This window comes from Musca autumnalis, unplaced genomic scaffold (genome assembly GCF_047663935.1).
Source record: "Musca autumnalis isolate F117 unplaced genomic scaffold, ASM4766393v1 scaffold_3, whole genome shotgun sequence".
Lineage (NCBI taxonomy): Eukaryota > Metazoa > Arthropoda > Insecta > Diptera > Muscidae > Musca > Musca autumnalis.
Window position 1 is genome coordinate 113,437,719 of NW_027411866.1, and position 18,587 is coordinate 113,456,305.

Genomic DNA, 18,587 nt, shown 5'->3' on the forward strand with positions numbered 1-18,587 from the left:
ATCGCTTCTTCGGTAGATATGAGATAAATACTCTGACTTTCTTCTCCGACATAGACCCCATCTACTTGTACCAATTTGCCAAAAACCTCACATGGCTGGCAAACAAAACTAATTAATCTTTGTTTTTTCTTTCTCCTTCACACAGGGGGATTGAAAATCGGCTCAACACTGAACAACAACTCAGCGGCAACACACCCACACCACACCCACTACATCATCATCTTTGTCACAATCACAGCAGCCGCGCATCCATATACATTACTCATCGCACCCATCACATCAAATAACTTTACATCAACAAACTGGAACAGACCAATCACTTCTTATTACTTCAGAATAAAGCAGTCACCACTTTCAACATCTTATAAATCAGCATCCACCATCATTACATCCAACTCATCAAAACAACTCTACATTCATAAACTTACATCCACCATTACAACCTCCATCATTACATCCACCATCTTTACATCCAACCCATCAAAACAACTCTACAATCATAAACTTACATCCACCATTACAACCTCAGCAACAACCTATAAACTCACATCCATCATCGCAGCATCACCTACATACTCAACTTTTACAACAAATCCGCAACAATCCAGTATCTATCATCACCACACATAACCCAACCACAACAAGCAGTTTCTTTAAGGATGATCACAATGGACCTCAAGGTCTCCGAGTGAAGTAGCTGCCAACAACGGTAGCTGCGCGTCCTAAAACCAAACCAAACCAAGTCAGTTCGAAGGCACAATTTCTCTTCTATAACAAAACCGTTTAGACTTCTATGGGAAGACTTTGTTGTCTTCTGTAAGAGAACACTCAGGGCTTATAAAAGAAGGTATTTTATATCGAGATCTAAATACGTCGGTACAACCCTGAACCATATCCAAAACTCCTTTGGACTGTATATAAATAACTATCAGGGTTATCATGAATAAAAATTCCGTGCGGAATTTATTGTTGATTCGGCGAAAATATTCCATAATTAAGTAGATTCTAGTAGGGTTTCAATGTTTCAAAATATTGATTTTAAAAGAATTTCACTTTTTAAAATTATTTTCCGTGCGAAAAATTCCGAGTGAATTATTCAAGGATTTGGGAGCAATCAAAAGCACTTCTCAGGTGATCATGGGGCTACAACAATACAATATTCTTGTACAGTTTCAATCTGCGAGATCGGCTTAAAAATTCCGAGAGTCTTGAATATGACGAATTCCACAGTTTGGACATGCGAAGGTCTTAAACTTAATTGATAGTCAGTTTGAATATGGCTTATATAGACCAGTCTTACAGGAGCCGTGACTATATACAATGGATCAATGTTGTGAATGTCATCAGGAACGCTAAATCGTGCAAAGCGTTGGGCCCTGATGAAATCTCCGTAGTAATCCTGAAACCTCCAGTCGTACGTGGAATTCAGGAACAATAAGTCCAAGCCTCGTAGATTGAAATAGTAGTTCCTCAAGGTTGGGTGATATCTCCGGAACTGTTTAAACTCTACATCTCGATATTTTCATCAGGTTGAACTCATATTTGACTTATCTTACCACCTTTTTCCACGTAAGAATATGCAAATATCCGCCACTAAATCTGCGGCCACATGGACGGCAGAGTTGAGAACAGAGTTGAATACCACGGTCGATGACACCAAAAAAATCTGATCACAAGCTAACCCAAAATTCTAGGAGTCACATTCAACAGCATGTTCACGTCGTCTTCGCATGCCAAATCTATCTGCGACAAGCTGAGATGTACGAACAAGGTCATCAAGTCCCTAGCCGCCAGCACTTGAAATACAGATAAGGGGCCTAATTACGTGATTCGATATCGAGTTGTTTCGACCCGAGTACTCAAAGTTGGGATGACAACATTCGTTATCGAGTAAAATTATCGAGAAATTGAGCATAAATTTGCGAGTAATTTCTCGTAGCCAAATGGCCTATCGTAAACAAACAAAATGAAAGATTTCTTATTGTATTTTTGTTTAAAATGTAAAAAATTGTTGTTTATTGACGGTTTATAGAGGAAAAATGATATTAGTAAATAATTGTGAGCATTCTTTACACAAAATAACAAGAGAAATTGGGAAAAGTTCTTTTCAGTCGTTTTGAGAAATTGTGATAAAATTAGAATTAAAGTAAATACATATGCATGCTATCATTAACCAAAAATTAGTGTTTGCAGTCGTTAAAATACAAGTTAAAAAAATATGAATTTCTGCAAAACAAACAATTATTTAATATTAATAGCCTTCACTTTATAGGCGAACAACTTTTAATAAAGTGCATTTTATACAGTTCATCCCCCGTTGTTTACCAAAGGAAATACTCTCTCAGAGAGGCTAAGTCAAAACACCCACCAAATTCTCTCATTTATTTTGAGAGAGAATTATTAAGGTAGATGTATTAGCAAACTGTAACAAGAATGTCAAAACAATTTTGCAAACATTACTAATTTTCATATTTTCTTAGCACAACTTCATTCCGAAATTATTATACAATGTATTGTTCAAAAAATTCCACAAATATTTACATTTTTCATCCATAATTTTGTTTTTTAGTTTTTGCTTTGAAATAAACACATTTTTTTGACATCTACCTTCATAACATTCCCTGAAGAACACATAGTTCGATTACCGGTTACTCTCGAAACATTCAATCAACGATTTCGATCGAGTCTTATCATGCCGTTTTTTTCTCGTGTCGAAAACTTATTCACGAGTAAATTCACGATCGAATCGACTCACATAATTAGGCCCAAGGAAACCTTGCTGGACACATATAACGTCATAGGTCGGTCTGTGGTAAGCTATGCGGCGCCGGTCTGAATGACGCCCTGAGAATTACACTGGGGTACCTCCTCATGTCTTCAAGGCCAATAAATAGTATTAACAAAATATAAAATTCCGAGTAGAAAAAATTATAAAATCTAATTCATAATGCGTGTTGAAATAATTGGCTCCCCAGCCATTAAAAAATGAAAATCAAGAAAGAGAAAAAAAAATATGGCTAACAATTTCTTTCTCCCCATTGTTTAGTTAAAAAGAAACACACTTCTTTTAAATTTTATCTTTTTTATTTATATATTTATCTCAACAATTGTTTTGTGTTATTTATTTGATGACAGTTTTATGTATAGTTTTTTCCTGTTCTTTATAGGCGAGCGCAAAATACTTTACAATCGTGATTCGTAATACCGAACGATGTGTTGCTGCTGTTGTTGTGTTTTGTTTGACTTCATTCATTAAAGAATAGGTGGGAGGAAAAAATATAATTTACAAATGAAAATTAAATTGGATTTATTTTTTGGTGATTTAAATATTTAAATAACAATACAGTTCTTTTTTTCCTTTTTTGGGACAAAAACAAAAAAATTAAAATAATAATTACAAATTATAAAATAATACGGCAAATTAGGAGGGCAGATGTTGTTGGGTCTTCTTCTAACTAATCGAAAAATTAAAATAATAATAATAAAATTTTGCATTTAATTGCATTAAGTAGGTATTCGAACATACAATACTATCCGTTTTTTGTTATTTTTTAATGTTTTAAGAACTTGAGAACATATTTTTTCTTGTTGTTTTGTTTTTTCAAACGATGCTATTCTTCTTCTTTTATTTGGCTTAAAACAAGTATGAGTTTGTGGCGATGTTGTTATTGTTTTTTGTTGTTAATGTTTGCTGGAAACATTTACAGTTTAGCGCAAATTTCATTTGTGAATTCGGAGCATTTGGCTTTGCCACCCAAATCACCAGTCAAATATTTGCCCTCCTTAATGACAGCAAAGCAAGCTTGTTCAATTTTATCGGCATGGGAGTTAAGTTCCATGTGTCTCAACATCATAACGGCAGACAACAACAAGGCAGTGGGGTTGGCCAAATCTTTGCCAGCAATATCGGGGGCAGTACCGTGAACCTATGGGGGATAAAAGTGTAAATCATTTGCATTTAAAGATTTGCATTCCATTGCTGATAACTTACAGATTCGAAGAGGGCACCATTAAGACCCATGTTGCCAGATGGAGTCAAACCAAGACCACCAACCAAACCAGCGCACATATCAGACAAAATGTCACCATACAAGTTAGGCATGACCTTTTTAGAATAACAAAGCAAATTATTAAAATTTCTATAAGAATTTCCATTTCAACAGTAAGTAACCTACCAAGACATCATATTTGTTGGGATCTTGAACCATGTTCAAGCAAACGGTATCCAAATATTTCTCTTCAAATTTAATTTCAGGATAGTTATTGGCCATGTCACGGACACAACGCAAGAACAAACCATCAGACATACGCCTAAAAGAAAGTGACAAGGTGGAAAGTTTTAGTTAAATAGAAGTTAATCAAAATTCCGACTATACATACATAATGTTGGCCTTGTGTACAACAGTAACCTTCTTCCTGTTATTGTTCTTGGCATACTGGAAAGCATATTCAGCAACACGCTTGGAAGCTTCCTCAGTAATCAACTTAATACTTTGGACAACACCATCAACAATTTCATGTTCAATACCCGAATATTCACCTTCAGTGTTTTCACGAATGGTAACAACGTCAACGTTGTCGTACAATGTCTTGTAGCCTTCCAAACTTCTGCAAGGTCTGACGTTGGCGTACAAATTGAATTCTTTACGCAAGGCCAAATTCAAAGAACGATGACCCTTGCCAACGGGTGTCATCAAGGGACCCTTCAAACCTATTTTGTTTGTGTTCACTGAATCAATGGCAGCTTGAGGAATACCGAACATGCCATCGGGACCCTAAACAATAAAAATAAAATCGAAACGAAACGAAAATAAAATAAAAAAGTTAAAGTAAGTGAACTATATTTTTACTAACCCTGACAGGAGTCACATCAACGGCTTCCCATTCAATTGGTACATTGGCAGCGGTGAAAATTTTTTGCACAGCAGCAGAAATTTCGGGGCCAATACCATCACCAGGAATCAAGGTGACTTTGCGTACACCCGACGAATAGGAGCGTCCACAGGCTGGGGTTGTGCTAACCTAAAATTATAAAGAAGAGAAAACAGAAACATTAGAATTGTATGGAATTATCGGGAGCTTATATACAGAAATTTTTAATTCAAGGCGCCAGATGCAGAAAGCTGAAAAAATTAGCGACTAAGACATAAGGCAGGGACTTAGCGAGATATCTCTGTGATCTGAAGAAAAAGGCAGGGAGGTATGAGCTTATATTTTTATATCAAGGTGCCAGATACAGTAAGCGAAAAAACTTAACGACTTAAGGTAGGGACTAAACGAGAGATCTCTGTAATCTGAAGAAAAAGTCCGGGAGGTATAAGAGATAACGTCTAGATCAACACATATATAGGACGAATTATCTGCAAAGCGCTCATAAACTATGTATCATGTCAACCCATTATTTTCTTGATTCAACTTAGATCTAATCTTTGTTCCCATAAACAGCAGATCGCACGTTAGGGCCAAATCGGTCTCTCCCTTCGAGGGTTATCTTACGGACAACCCAGTTTAGTTGGTGCCGGCGGTTTTTTTCGATCTTTTGGGCCATTATCTCAGGAAGTATGGACTTACCGTAAAAATGGTGCCTTCTTAACAGGCTCCGCAAGCAAAACTTGTTGTAAAAAATGCAAAAAGATTTGAGACTAGCTGTTATTCTGTACCTTTTCCCAATTTTGTTTGGAAGGTACACGAGGAGTGCATATATAAACCTGATATATGTATGCCTGGAAGTAGTATTACAATATGCACGGTTATGACGAATTCGAGAGGTATCGCGCTCCCCATTTTAGCGAATTTTTTAACTTTTGTGGGAGAGAACCGGAAAGAATTGACTGATATGAAACTTAAACCAAATCGGTTAATCCGTTCGAGAGTTATGCGCAACAGTCAGACAGACGTGACTAAACCAACTCCAAACTGTATTTCGTTTATAACCATAAAGTCTTTCGTTATTATTCTCTTTCTTTAGCTCCCAAAAAGATCTTCATATAAATTACCAAATGAACCCTGCTACTAAGTTTGGGGTCATTTGATGACTCTTAGTTTTTAGCATCTCCGTATTTCTTACTGGTGGAATATAATTTGAAGTTCTTATTACTCAGTACATGAATTGTTGAGATATGCTGAATTCGAGTAACATTAAAAATATATCAAAACCGTAAAAATTTGCATTTCATCAATAAAAAGGTGTGGGTCAAAATGTGAACCAAGCATAACATATGTATTTTTTTTCAACGTAGTATTAGGGTCAAATAGGTATGGGAAACCAAATGAGCTTTTTGTAAAAGACAATGTTGTTATGTTTGAGGATGTGGAGCAGCTGAAGTGGCGGCTCTACTCGGAGACCATTTGGTGCAAATCTACATCCACACGGTTTAGCAGCACATGGATTGATAAAACCAAGAACCCAGCCATCAACAAGTTGATCGATGATGGTCTCAAATTCTGACCCAATATATTGAGTGTAATAGCGGCACAAAGCTATCTGCGTCTGGCTTAGAAGTAGGAACATGTTTCTTAGTTGATTAACTTATTGATGCCTTGTAACACAATTGATCGGTCTTATTGTGTAGATGGGCTGTTGTGAACTGGTGTATATCTATGGGTGATCTGGAATTTTCAGAATTGGAATTTTACAATTTTTATATTTTCATAAAATTTGTCGTTTTGAGTTCAATAACAAATCCAGTTATTTTCAATTAGTATGAAATCAAAAACGGTCATCTATTGGCGCATCCAAAAACCGCTTTGCGAACCTGTTTTATTTTTTATTTTATTAAAAACCTTTTTAAGCACTGTCTGTTTTTGGCCTGCTTCGACTTTTTTGGAACATTGTGATAAAAACTTCAAAACGATCACAGTAGACAGTCAATAATAGACAGTGTGTGCCAAGTAGATATGTATGATAGAGAGATTAACTAATTTCCGAAGATACATGGAATTCCCCTGACATTGTTGCCGTATCCATTTAAGGGTTAAATATACAATACCGGCGTTTATTTTTTCGAAGCCAAAATGCAATTACTTAATTGAGATAATAATAGTACATACAATTGACAATTCTAACACATTTGCTCCGTCCACAAACAACAACAGCAATAAACATGCTTTGGATATAGGCAGACAATATCCATCAATTGCCTTAATTAAATGCAAGTGAGATGGAAATTACATAAGAGAAACAATACTGAAATTGACACAAAGAAGTGATACAATTATTCAATAGATAAAATATAATTGAATAACCGAGAACTCTTCGAAAATGTTAATCAAAATGATTAATTTTAAAAAAAAAATCATACATGATGTGAAATAAGAAACATCTTCCTTCGACTAACTGAAGTTGAGGTTAAGAAATTTTCTTTAACATTTTTGGTCTAAACTATTATAACAAATTTCACCAATTACAGAATTTGATTAAAATTTCATAATAAAAAATTAATTTGTTCAACTTAAAACAACCAATTTGATATGCAAAAACACATTTGAATTTTTTCTTTTACCCCATCAAAGTGTTATGTAAAAAAATGTTGACAGCCACCGCAAGAAGTCGTCTTTCGTCTTTGGCGAATTCATTTTGCAAAGCATCCACATAGAAGACACACTTCTTGCGTTTGCCACTTCGAGAATATGTGCTGAAATTCTAATTGGAATTGAGAGACAAGTCTCCTCTTAATACCTTTATACCACCACTAGGGGCCAATGCATTTGTATCCCGGGAGACATTAATTCCAATACTTTTTAACTAAAATCAAAGAACAAAAAGTTGGATAGGAGGATAATACGTTACACACACAGACAGAATTGGTTAACTTAGACTGGGAAAAAGTCTGCTTTTTTAACACGTTTTTATGTTGATAAAAAAACATGCAATGGCAAATTTCTGTTAAGAATCTTACAATCTTTTGAATTAATCTTGCAGCCATGGTATTTTGTTGATTTTGGGTTTATGCAATTTTCTTTTCAATCTTCACACACAAAAACTTAACCGCACACACACGTCGGATTCCGTTGCCACACGATTGAACACTGACAGTTTGTTTCGGTTGTACATCAAAGTAGTGTAGTCGGTACAAAAAATGCAACTCTGATAGATGGGGATGGTTGCCATATTGTCACTGTAGTAATTGCAAAAAAAAACCAATAAAAAACATAGATAATCAATTAAAAAATATCCAAAGTAATACGTTTATTAGTTATATTAATTAAATAAAGAAAACCTCTGAAGAAGAGAACACGATATTTTAGCAACCAAAGAAGAATCGAACTACCATTTCCAATCAGCTGTTCATGATGTGTGTGACATATATATTTTTGTATAGTGGCAACATTGACAAGGCTTTTTGGCGCTATAAACAACAAATCATTTGTGCAGAAACATTTCAACAAAAATTGCAAAAATGCCAGAGAATGTGGAATTAACTGCAGAAGAAATTAAAAAACGTAATTTGCCATGGTGGGTAACAGCAACACAAACTAAAAACAATATTGGCATATCTTTCCTTTACCGACCCACCGCAGAAAATTATAGTGATAGTGAGTGCTTACGATGTATTTCTTTTGTTGGGGAAATGTATACTTACCGAGAAGTTCCGAAAATTCTCTTGTTTACTTGGGAAAAAATTTACAACTTAAAAAAAGTTTGTTCGCGTAGCCGAAGACCGGCTACTTAAGAGAACTTGCGATTTAAAGGAAATTTTTGTATTTTTTTTTTCTGCGAAGGGTCGGTAAAGGGAATTTGTTCCACAATATTTTCATCATTGATTTTATTTTCTCTTATCCCTAAAAGGATTGAGAAATATCGGCCGGTGAAATTTGATGAAATTGTGGGCAATGAAGATACTGTGGCTAGACTCTCAGTGTTTGCCACCCAAGGAAATGCTCCAAATATTATAATTGCGGTAAGCCCAGTAGTCCAACAAAAAGTACTCTATAATTCATGTAACAAATTTCTAGGGGCCACCTGGAGTCGGCAAGACCACCACCATACAATGTCTGGCACGTATACTATTGGGTGAAAGCTATAAAGAAGCCGTGTTGGAATTAAATGCTTCCAATGAACGTGGTATTGATGTGGTTCGTAACAAAATTAAAATGTTTGCCCAACAGAAAGTGACATTACCGCGCGGTCGCCATAAGATCATTATATTAGATGAAGCAGACAGTATGACCGAGGGGGCCCAACAAGCCCTTAGGCGTACTATGGAAATTTACAGTAATACCACACGCTTTGCTTTGGCCTGTAATACAAGTGAGAAAATTATTGAACCCATACAATCACGATGTGCCATGTTACGTTTCACCAAGCTGTCAGATGCTCAAATCTTGGCCAAACTTATAGAAGTATGTCAACGTGAAAACTTACAATATGATGAAGAGGGTTTGGAGGCTATTGTATTCACAGCACAGGGTGATATGCGTCAAGCATTGAATAATTTACAATCTACGGCCCAAGGTTTTGGTAAAATAACTGGTCCAAATGTATTTAAGGTTTGTGATGAGCCACATCCCATGCTTATACAAGATATGCTACAACATTGTGCCCAAAATGATATACATAAAGCCTATAAGATATTAGCTAAATTGTGGCGTTTCGGTTATGCTGCCGAAGATATTATTGGTAATATATTTCGTGTTTGTAAACGTTTGAATGTTGATGAGCATATGAAATTGAATTTTATTCGAGAAATTGGTGTAACACATATGAAGGTTGTTGATGGCCTAAATTCATTGTTACAATTAACTAGTCTGCTGGCAAGATTATGTGAAATATCTGAAGCCAGTTACTAAATTTTTGGTAGCCATTTAAATATTAGATTGATACATATATGTTTAATAAAGAAAAAGTTAATAAAACTGCTGATTTATTAATTAAACTACAAAGTTCAGGTATGAAGTTTTGGCATCAGGGATGTACAATAGGGAACAAATTTCCTTTACCGACCCTTCGCAGAAAAAATACAAAAATTTCCTTTAAATCGCAAGTTTTCTTAAGTAGCCGGTCTTCGGCCGGGGATTTAAGGCTTTCTCCTATGGACAGAAGCGAATTTCGGCTCGAACAAACTTTTTTTAAATCGTAAATTTGCTCTGTTCCAGAACCTGCAAGAAGCTACTATTTTTTACTACGATAACATTTTTTTCTTTATGTTATCGGAAAAAATAGTAAAAATTAGTAGATTCTTGCAGTTCTGGAACAGACCAAATAATAGCAACCTATGTCTGCATTTGCTGTCAAAACATATTTTTAATCAAAAATAAATAACAAATATTTTGCTTCTATAAAAAATATCTGTGTACAACATCGTTGTTTAAGCTTCGCGAATAATAGGTGTGTTCGTTTACTCAATAATTTGTACAAATTTGTACAAGTCCAGTAACTTCTTGTAAACGACCAAGGTCTTTTGTACTGGCCTGTAGAGTAAACGAACAACATCCAGTAACAATTTGTACAAATTTAATATTTTAACCAGGTATGTGATGAAAATCGATTTCGATTTCAAAACGAGTCGAAAACGATTGTAGGTGTGATGCATGTACATTTTTCGATCTCGAATTGTTTTCGATATCGGTTTCATATTCCATTGTGTTCTATGGAAATTTGATCAAAAAAGGGTGTGATCATGGCCCAATTACAGGTCCTCCATCAAGCGAATTCAAAGAAAAACAAAGATTTTAAATGTCAAAATTCATAAACAGAGGCGAAAAAAATTTTTGAGGCGAATTTCTTTTCTGTCAATTCAGGTAGATACATACAAAACATTTTCCGAGAAAAAGTTGTTACCATAGTTATTTTTGTTTGACGAAACAGAAAATACCAGCTGATCGAACTTGAACTGCTAAAATAAATTATTGTAAATTAAATTCTCATACAAACACAACAAATGTTGACATTTTACGTGTACAACATTAAGTTTATTTGTTTTCTTTTTTCGAGATACATCTACCTGTTTCTATACAGTTCGACATTTCAATACCTCACAGCGAATTCAAATGACAAATATGAATTTTGACAGCTAAAATCGAAATCATCTGATTTTGCTGGAGGACCTATAATTGGGCCATGGGTGTGATGCAATCCGATAATCGTTTGTTTTTCTCGGTTTACAACGGTCATATTTTTGTGGTCGATTTATAAACGATGTAATGAATTTTGAGAGATTTTTAGGAGAAAAGGATTGAAATGTAAGCTCGTTTAGAGAATAGATAAATTTCGATTTATTTTCCCTACTTTTGGCATATTTTGTTGAGAAAATTTTTGACATTTTGATAAAAAAAAAACATAGAACAAAAAATGTACTTTTAACATCTGTGTTTTCTCCAAATTGGTGAATGCACCCGCTTAATATATTGTTATGCACTGTTTGTAGATCTCATCATGTAATAGCACAAGAATTCCCTCACTAAGCTTCCATATAGGCCCATTTAAATAAGAACACACATTTATCTTATTTTTCAGTCAATTTATTTCGGTTTTTGCTTTCGCCACAACAAAAAAATTGTATGCCGCTTTCATCTGAGGATTTGGGGTCACTAGTCTGTTTTTTGTTTGGGGGAATTTAATGAAATTGAAACAACGTGGAATTGAAATTCGATGCGGTTTCCGTCACATCTAAATACGATTCACTCGTTTTGGGCAAATCGTTTTTATCCCAAATCGATTCGGAATTCATCACATACCTGTAACGTTTTCTTCTAACTTTTGTGGATATTTCGCGCAAAAAAAATTTGACAGCAAATGAAGACTACAACCTAACGTCAACTATTGGATCACCTTGTTAAATTCGCCTTGTACAAATTGTTACTGGATGTTTGTTCGTTTAGTCTACAGTACAATGCAAAAGACCTTATAGCTATATTACATTACGTGTATTTCATGTGTATGTTTTGAATTTTTTGTCCTCGTGTAATTCTTTGTGTGTGCGAAAAATGACATTTTACATATGATTTATAATTTTTGCTATTACACCAGTATATGTTTTTTGTGTGACATAACCTATAAATGTAAACAAATCCTTTATCAAATCGATTTATTTAAGTATCTTTAAGAAATTATTTCTTTCAGCAAATTTTGCAAATTTCTGCTTTCATCAAAACAAACAAATCAGCTGTTTTCTATTTATTGTACATACAAAAATAGGAAGGGCTCTAAATCGAAAAAGTTACACATGGGTTCACACATCATTTTGATAGATGAAATTTTTTATATGGATCACACTATGTGTACAACATGTAGATGTGAAAAAATGCAAAACATACACGTAATGTAATATAGCTATTAGTCGTTTACAAAAAGTTACTGGACTTGTACAAATTATTGAGTAAACGAACACACCTAAGGGCTACTTACATACATACATATCGTCACCATAAATGCCCGTAGACGTTACCGACAAGAAAATCGAAATTCGTTTTTTGACGTAATCTGATACATAAAGCCAAAATACATGCTCTGGCAAAATTTCAAGCTTCTACATTCAAAAACAAAGATCCTATTCAAGAAATGGCATTTCGGAAAATGGGATAATATTGCAGATTTTGTTGTAATGGAGGATCTCAAAACTAAGCAATTCAGCGGTTTTGGTTTCACTACTTATTCCCCTTCGTATATGATCGATAACAAACCACATACTCGCCTTCATAAGATTAATATTCCGTAAAACAGTTTTTAATTTTATAACGTTTTTTGCTTCTCCTGTAAAGTTTTGGTTTTGTGGGTTACGCCTTCGGGCATTTATGGTGACGATATGTAGGTCGAACATTTCAAGATCATTGATGAAGTGTCTTAAATAGTGCTTAATCATAAGATACTAACAGGGTGTTTTTGTAAAAATGCTTGCCTGTCACACGAACCGTTCGTACTAAAACGTATACGTTCAAAATTTGGTTCTTGTAAAATTTTACGAACCATTCGTTTTTATCTAAAAGCTTTCGTCTATTTTATAAAAGCTTTTATATTTCAGGGTTTCCATGACACTTATTTTGTGAATTTTGCATAGGCATCTGCACGTAAAATGTGTTACTTGATGGCAACCCCGATAAACAGATGGAAAAACAAAAAATAAGAAAAAAATGTAATCAAATTTGTCCAAAAATAATTGTGATAATATGAAGAAACGGATGTACATATACGCGTGTGCTTCTATGGAAAAAAATAAAATTGCATTCCCTTCCAGTTTACGTGTGTTTTGTGCCATGTATTACTCAAATTATTTAATTTTCATTCAAAACGATGGGTCTTTTCCATTCGTTTATTTTTGACGTATTCGTTCGCTTGATTTTGTTACGAAAACCAAAAAATTACGAAAATAAAAAGCTTTCATTTGTTTGTCACACGAATACAAACGTCAACCGCTACGAAAACCAAATTGAGTCTTCGTTCATGAAATCGACGAACGAATGGGCAAAAACTTTTTACAAAAACACGCTGTAAAATACAAAAGCATTGATAAGGAAGATCTATTGGATTTACTTGTAGTAGAAACATCTTTTACTAAATGAATGTTCTTGTCGGTCCGAATATGGATCATTCTTGAAAGTCAGATTTTTTTGTAATGTATGTATGTATCAGAAAGTCTGATCAGTCCAATCCCTGGACAGAAAATCAGTAGCAAATCTTCTCAGTGCAATACTGGCATACATTTCCTGGGTATTTCAGCCATGAAAAATTCTCTACAAGTGGTGTCGTAAGACACAGCGGTCGGGCTAGGCGGGGGTTGCATTTCCTGTCCATCGTTTCAAATTCGCTTTCAAATCTAGAAACAAAAATCAAATGCCTGCCACAAAGTCTGTATACCAAAAAGATATTTTGGCAGGTTAATTTTGAAAATAGAAAAATTTAAAAAAAAAATCTGCTGAAAACACCAAAATTGTGAGAAAAAATAGAAAACATGAATGAAGATAATATAATTTAATATTAAATAGATATCTGAAAGTAGGACAAATATATGTATTTTCGGTTCGTGTCAATTAATTTTAACTGTCTCTTTGCTGAAACTTTCTTTAAAATCAGTAAATAAAAAGTATGAAAATATGAATTATGTTGCTATGAATTGTGTACCATGTCGTATGAACGGGTTAATTTGTGTACGTAATTATGAGACGGAACAACGTGATTCTAATGCTGGTATGAACATGGCATTAAACCAATGTCGTGATTCTATTTTAGCTTCGTTCCAGAACTAAAAAGTTTTTACACATTTAACACATTTTGCATATTTTTACCCGAAATGCGTTCCCGTACACCAAAAAAGTTGCAAAATGTTCACCTCTCTTTGAACAAAAATGGCGCTGAATAGGCAAAATTTTCAAATAAATAAAAATCAGCTGAGCCAGGCTGGGGTTTGAACCCACGTCCTTGAAAAACACAGGAAAAAAGTGTTGTCACGGCGTGTTAGCGTTCAGAGCCAAACTCATAACTTTCAAAGGCAGCGCTAAGCGTTTGTCATGAAAGCACAACTAAAATGGGAAAATCCTCATTGTTGTTGTAAAAAAAAACAACACAATGCATTTGAAAGAAGAAAAGTTCGAGGACAGCGAAGCCGCTCCACATCCGATATGTCTGAGGAGCCTTTACCGAAGGCGAAACATGCATGTCACATAGTGGTGGGTGTGTGGGTTCGAGTCGGTTTTCCTTTTTCACTTGCATTATAGATCATAAAAAGCTCGATATAAGAAAAAAAATTAAAAAAATTAATACTTAAAAAATCACTTTAGCTATGCCCAGGAATATTATTGCTAGAAAAGTGTTCCAAAAATAGCAAAAGTTGTACCTAAGCATATGACACTGAAAAAAGAGGCAAATTCTCTTATATTTTACTTGACAGGTTTGGCTAATCTAACATGGTGATTGCGGGCATCTGATTTGCAAATACGTTGACATTTCAGGTAGAATTTTTGCAATATTTGTACTTTTCCGTTCCTGTACTTTTAGAACAAATTTCAATTATTATCAATACTTGACAAATCATTCTTTTGCAGGTATTTATATTAAACTAGTAAGCAAAGGCTATAGTCGGGACGGGCCGACCATGTGATACCCTACAACACTACCCCTGTGCATCCGACTACCACCAAACATAATATGCCTCTTTCTCTCGGACCCCGATAAGCAACCAAAATTTCGTGACCATCCGATCAAAATTTCGAACTGTAGCTTGAGTGCCAAAAAATTGAAGAATTGGATGAATTACCGACTATTGTGGTATCTCCCTTGTTTGACCACCTTCGCCAACCTACTTTACACCAATGTGCAGGTAATATTAGCTTCGTTCCAGTACTTTCTTATTGACAAAAGTGTCAAAAGAGCAAACTGTCGAAAATGAGCCCAATACACACATTTTTCCAAAATGTACGGGAACGAAAAAATGGCAGAAACGCCAAACCGATATATTCACAAAGAATAAAACTTTGAATTTGTCTCCACATGAGTTTTTCTCCATTCCGACCCTAAATATTATCCGACTATCACCAAAATCAATAGGCTTCTTCCTCTGTGGGGCCCCCATCAACAGCCTACTTTACATCGTTGTAAAGGTGATATTTTCTACTTTCCTCGCCAGGTTTTGCTTTTGATATACCTCTTAAAGAAACAGAGCTATTGGCTTTAAAAAAACGTTGATCTTTTATCCAAATAAGTTTTTGCCCATTCCAATCCCTGAATATTATCCTACCATCATCAAAATCAATAGGCTTCTTCCTCTGTGGGACCCCCATTAAATCACAAAATTTTGTGACGATCCGATCAAAATTGCGACCTGTAGCGCGATTTCGAAAAAAATTGAAAAATGGTATGTATTACCGACTATTGCTATATCTCCGTTATTTGGACACCTACGCCAACCTACTTTGCATCATTGTGAAGGTGGGATATTCTACTTTCATAGTCAGGCTTTGATTTTGGAAGCTCCCCAACCAAAGCTGTGATCGCAAAAATGAAAAGTTGGGTTGCATTAGCGACTATTGCGATATCTTCGTTGTTTGACCACTTACGACAACCTACTATACATCGTTCATTAGCAGGTTTTGCTTTTGATATACCCCTTAAGGCCTACGTACATAAGCTGCCTCGCCTGGTTGCCTTGCTTGCTTCTGATAAAAGAATAAAAAAGATAAGGGCAACCCATTTCGAAATTTGCTCGGCCTCCTTTATTTTTTTATTTTTATTATGTCAAAAATGAAGCAGGAAAGCAAGGCAACCAGGCAAAGCAGCTTATGTACCCAGGCCTTTATAGATGCGGAGATATTCGCTTTGAAATAAAACGTTGACTTTTTCCCCAAATAAGTTTTTTGCCCATTCCGAACCCTGAATATTATCCGATCAAAATCAACCAATGTTGAGCATTTTATAAAAAACACGAAAAATTAATGAAGGGCCAAGGTTTCTCCACATAATCGAGTTGTGGATATGATAAAATGTCTGTTTCAATGAAAAGCTAACAACTATTTTAAAAACCATTGAATTCGATTGCTTTTAAATTTTTTGGCATATTATTCAAACAGCACACACACACATACAAAGATTGTGTATATTGTTTTGAAGTGTTGGGAACAGTAGAAAGAAAAAAATTAAATTGACAGGAAGCTTTAGCTAACCTTTCTTATTAAACCATGATGTGTTGTTTTTGTTTTCAATTTTAATATAAGTCGTGTTCCTTTACGTGCCAGAGGTTACCAGTTTTTACCACTTTTTACCCGCAAAGTGTTCCCTTACTTTTAAAAGCATACAATTTATATGAGAACAGTTCACCACTTTTACCATTTTCTGCCACTGTTACCACTTTCAAAAGTAAAGGAACATACCAATATACAGCAGAAATTTTTGTTGCAACAGTTCAATGACGCATCTACCTTTATTATTGCATATTGCAGCTTTGTTCCTTTACCTTTTTAATGGTAACAGTGGTAAAAGAGATAAGTGTAAAAATTTCTCAAAATTGCTCTCTCATGAACATTTTTACCAGGAAAGAAAAGGAATGAAAAAATGGTAGATCCGGTAGCAATGTCAAAAAGAAACATAAAAAATCAATTTTCGTCTTTTATTTCACAGTTTTTAATTTAGTTTTGTCAACGTTCAACTTTTTCTTCTTTTTCGTCCATTTTTTCTTCATTGTGAAATAATCGTCAAACAAAAGTCGAAAAATCAGTTGTACCATTTTTTACCTGCATAAATTTTGCTGGTAATCTGTGGTAGAAGAGAAGGGAATATGTGCTCTCTCTCTCACTCTCTTAACAATTGCTGCCAGTTTTGCCACTTTTTGGGGTTAAGGAACGCTTTGCAGGTTACAAATGGTAACCTCAGGTAAGTAAAGGAACACAGCTATAATGTCAACAACAGTAAAAATGTCAACCTTGCTTTTGACAGAAGCTCTGTTCCTTTACGTGCAAGAATCTTCAAGTTTTACCACTTTTTACTCGAAAAGCGTTCCATTACTTTAGACACCGTACAATTCATATGGGAGCAGTTTACAACTTTTACTACATTTGCCGGTTTTACTATTTTCGAAAGTAAAGGAACAGACCAAGAATAGGCCATAATAAGAAAAAATTGTAATCAGCTGTTAGCTGTGGCCTACCTCTAAATTATTGTACCATAGTAGAATCATTACAAGGTAGGGCATAGCAAACAGCTGATTACAATTATTTCTATTGGTTTGCCTATTCTTTCAAATCAGTATACACAAATTGTGTATGTATGTGTATGTTTTTGAAAAATATGACAAAATATTTTATACTATGTTTACATTTACGAAATCCACTCGATTTCAACTGTCAATTCCATTGCTTAAACGTCAAATGAAATCCAATCGATTTCAGATGAGTTTTCATTTGACGTATACACAAAGGAATTGACAGATGAAATCGAGTGGATTTCGCAAATGTAAACCAAGCATTATACATACATACATAATAAAATTTAAGCTTCGTTCCAGAACTAAAAAGTTTTTACACATTTAATACATTTTGCACATTTTTTCTCGAAATGCGTTCCCGTACACCACAAAAGTTGCAAAATGTTCACTTCTCTTTGAACAAAAATGGCGCTAAATGGCTCTCTCTTTAGAAACTTTTTACACGACAAATTTGAGCGAGCAAAAATGTGCAACATGTTTGCCGGCTTCTGATTCGCTGAAACGACGACTTTTACGTTTGTTCCAGATTTTTTGACGTTTCTGCCATTTTTTCGTTCCCGTACATTTTGGACAAATGTGTGTGTTGGACTCATTTTCGACAGTTTGCTCTTTTGACACTTTTATCATTAAAAAGTACTGGAACCAAGCTTTAGTTAAAATGAAAATTGTTATTACAACATATATTAGCTTTGTTCCCGTACTTTTTAATAGTAAAACTCGTAGAAGAGAGAAAGAGAGAAAAATTGTTGTCACACAAATTTTTTTCAAAAAGCTTCAAGGTAAATCTGTATATATTATTGGTATGCATATTTTTATATTAGTTTTTAGTTTCTTGGTCTTACATTATATTTTTCGAGTATTTTTTTCCTTTTTATTTGGTTAAGCAATTCTTATGCATTTTGTAATTTACACTGATGGGCCGGTTGGCTTTGAATTACAAGTTAAATAAAATTGAATTGA

General features: G+C 34.6%; 2 protein-coding genes across 3 annotated transcripts; one reads left to right on the forward strand and one right to left on the reverse strand.

Moving 5' to 3' along the window:
• Positions 1–3,065: 3,065 nt before the first annotated feature.
• Positions 3,066–8,112, reverse strand: Idh3a (isocitrate dehydrogenase [NAD] subunit alpha, mitochondrial). Of its 2 annotated transcripts, none has more exons than XM_073973923.1 (6): positions 7,899–8,112; positions 4,855–5,022; positions 4,381–4,775; positions 4,176–4,311; positions 3,992–4,105; positions 3,066–3,926 (listed from the first exon to the last, which is right to left on the reverse strand). In XM_073973923.1, exons 1-6 carry the CDS (start codon positions 7,923–7,925, stop codon positions 3,702–3,704), a joined length of 1,065 nt encoding a protein of 354 aa, XP_073830024.1. In that variant the 5' UTR covers positions 7,926–8,112; the 3' UTR covers positions 3,066–3,701. The 2 variants fall into 2 exon arrangements, with proteins under 2 accessions (XP_073830024.1, XP_073830025.1); XM_073973924.1 differs by having other exon boundaries at positions 7,679–8,028.
• A 191-nt stretch (positions 8,113–8,303) lies between these two features.
• RfC4 (replication factor C subunit RfC4) lies at positions 8,304–9,855 on the forward strand. The gene is made up of 3 exons (XM_073973925.1): positions 8,304–8,455; positions 8,789–8,900; positions 8,956–9,855. The coding sequence occupies exons 1-3, from the start codon at positions 8,400–8,402 to the stop codon at positions 9,787–9,789; spliced, it is 1,002 nt and encodes a 333-aa protein (XP_073830026.1). The 5' UTR covers positions 8,304–8,399; the 3' UTR covers positions 9,790–9,855.
• Positions 9,856–18,587: the final 8,732 nt, after the last annotated feature.

What these genes read in the sequence shown, in the direction of transcription:
- Idh3a (XM_073973923.1), bottom strand. Translation starts at nt 7,925, where the DNA reads ATGGCTGCAAGATTAATTCAAAAGATT. An exon ending in CAAGATTAATTCAAAAGATT is followed by an intron (nt 5,023 to 7,898) that starts GTAAGATTCTTA and finishes TTATAATTTTAG; the next exon opens with GTTAGCACAACCCCAGCCTG. An exon ending in CCAACAAATATGATGTCTTG is followed by an intron (nt 4,106 to 4,175) that starts GTAGGTTACTTA and finishes TATTCTAAAAAG; the next exon opens with GTCATGCCTAACTTGTATGG.
- RfC4 (XM_073973925.1), top strand. Translation starts at nt 8,400, where the DNA reads ATGCCAGAGAATGTGGAATTAACTGCAGAAGAAATTAAAAAACGTAAT. An exon ending in AAAAAACGTAATTTGCCATG is followed by an intron (nt 8,456 to 8,788) that starts GTGGGTAACAGC and finishes TATCCCTAAAAG; the next exon opens with GATTGAGAAATATCGGCCGG. An exon ending in CTCCAAATATTATAATTGCG is followed by an intron (nt 8,901 to 8,955) that starts GTAAGCCCAGTA and finishes ACAAATTTCTAG; the next exon opens with GGGCCACCTGGAGTCGGCAA.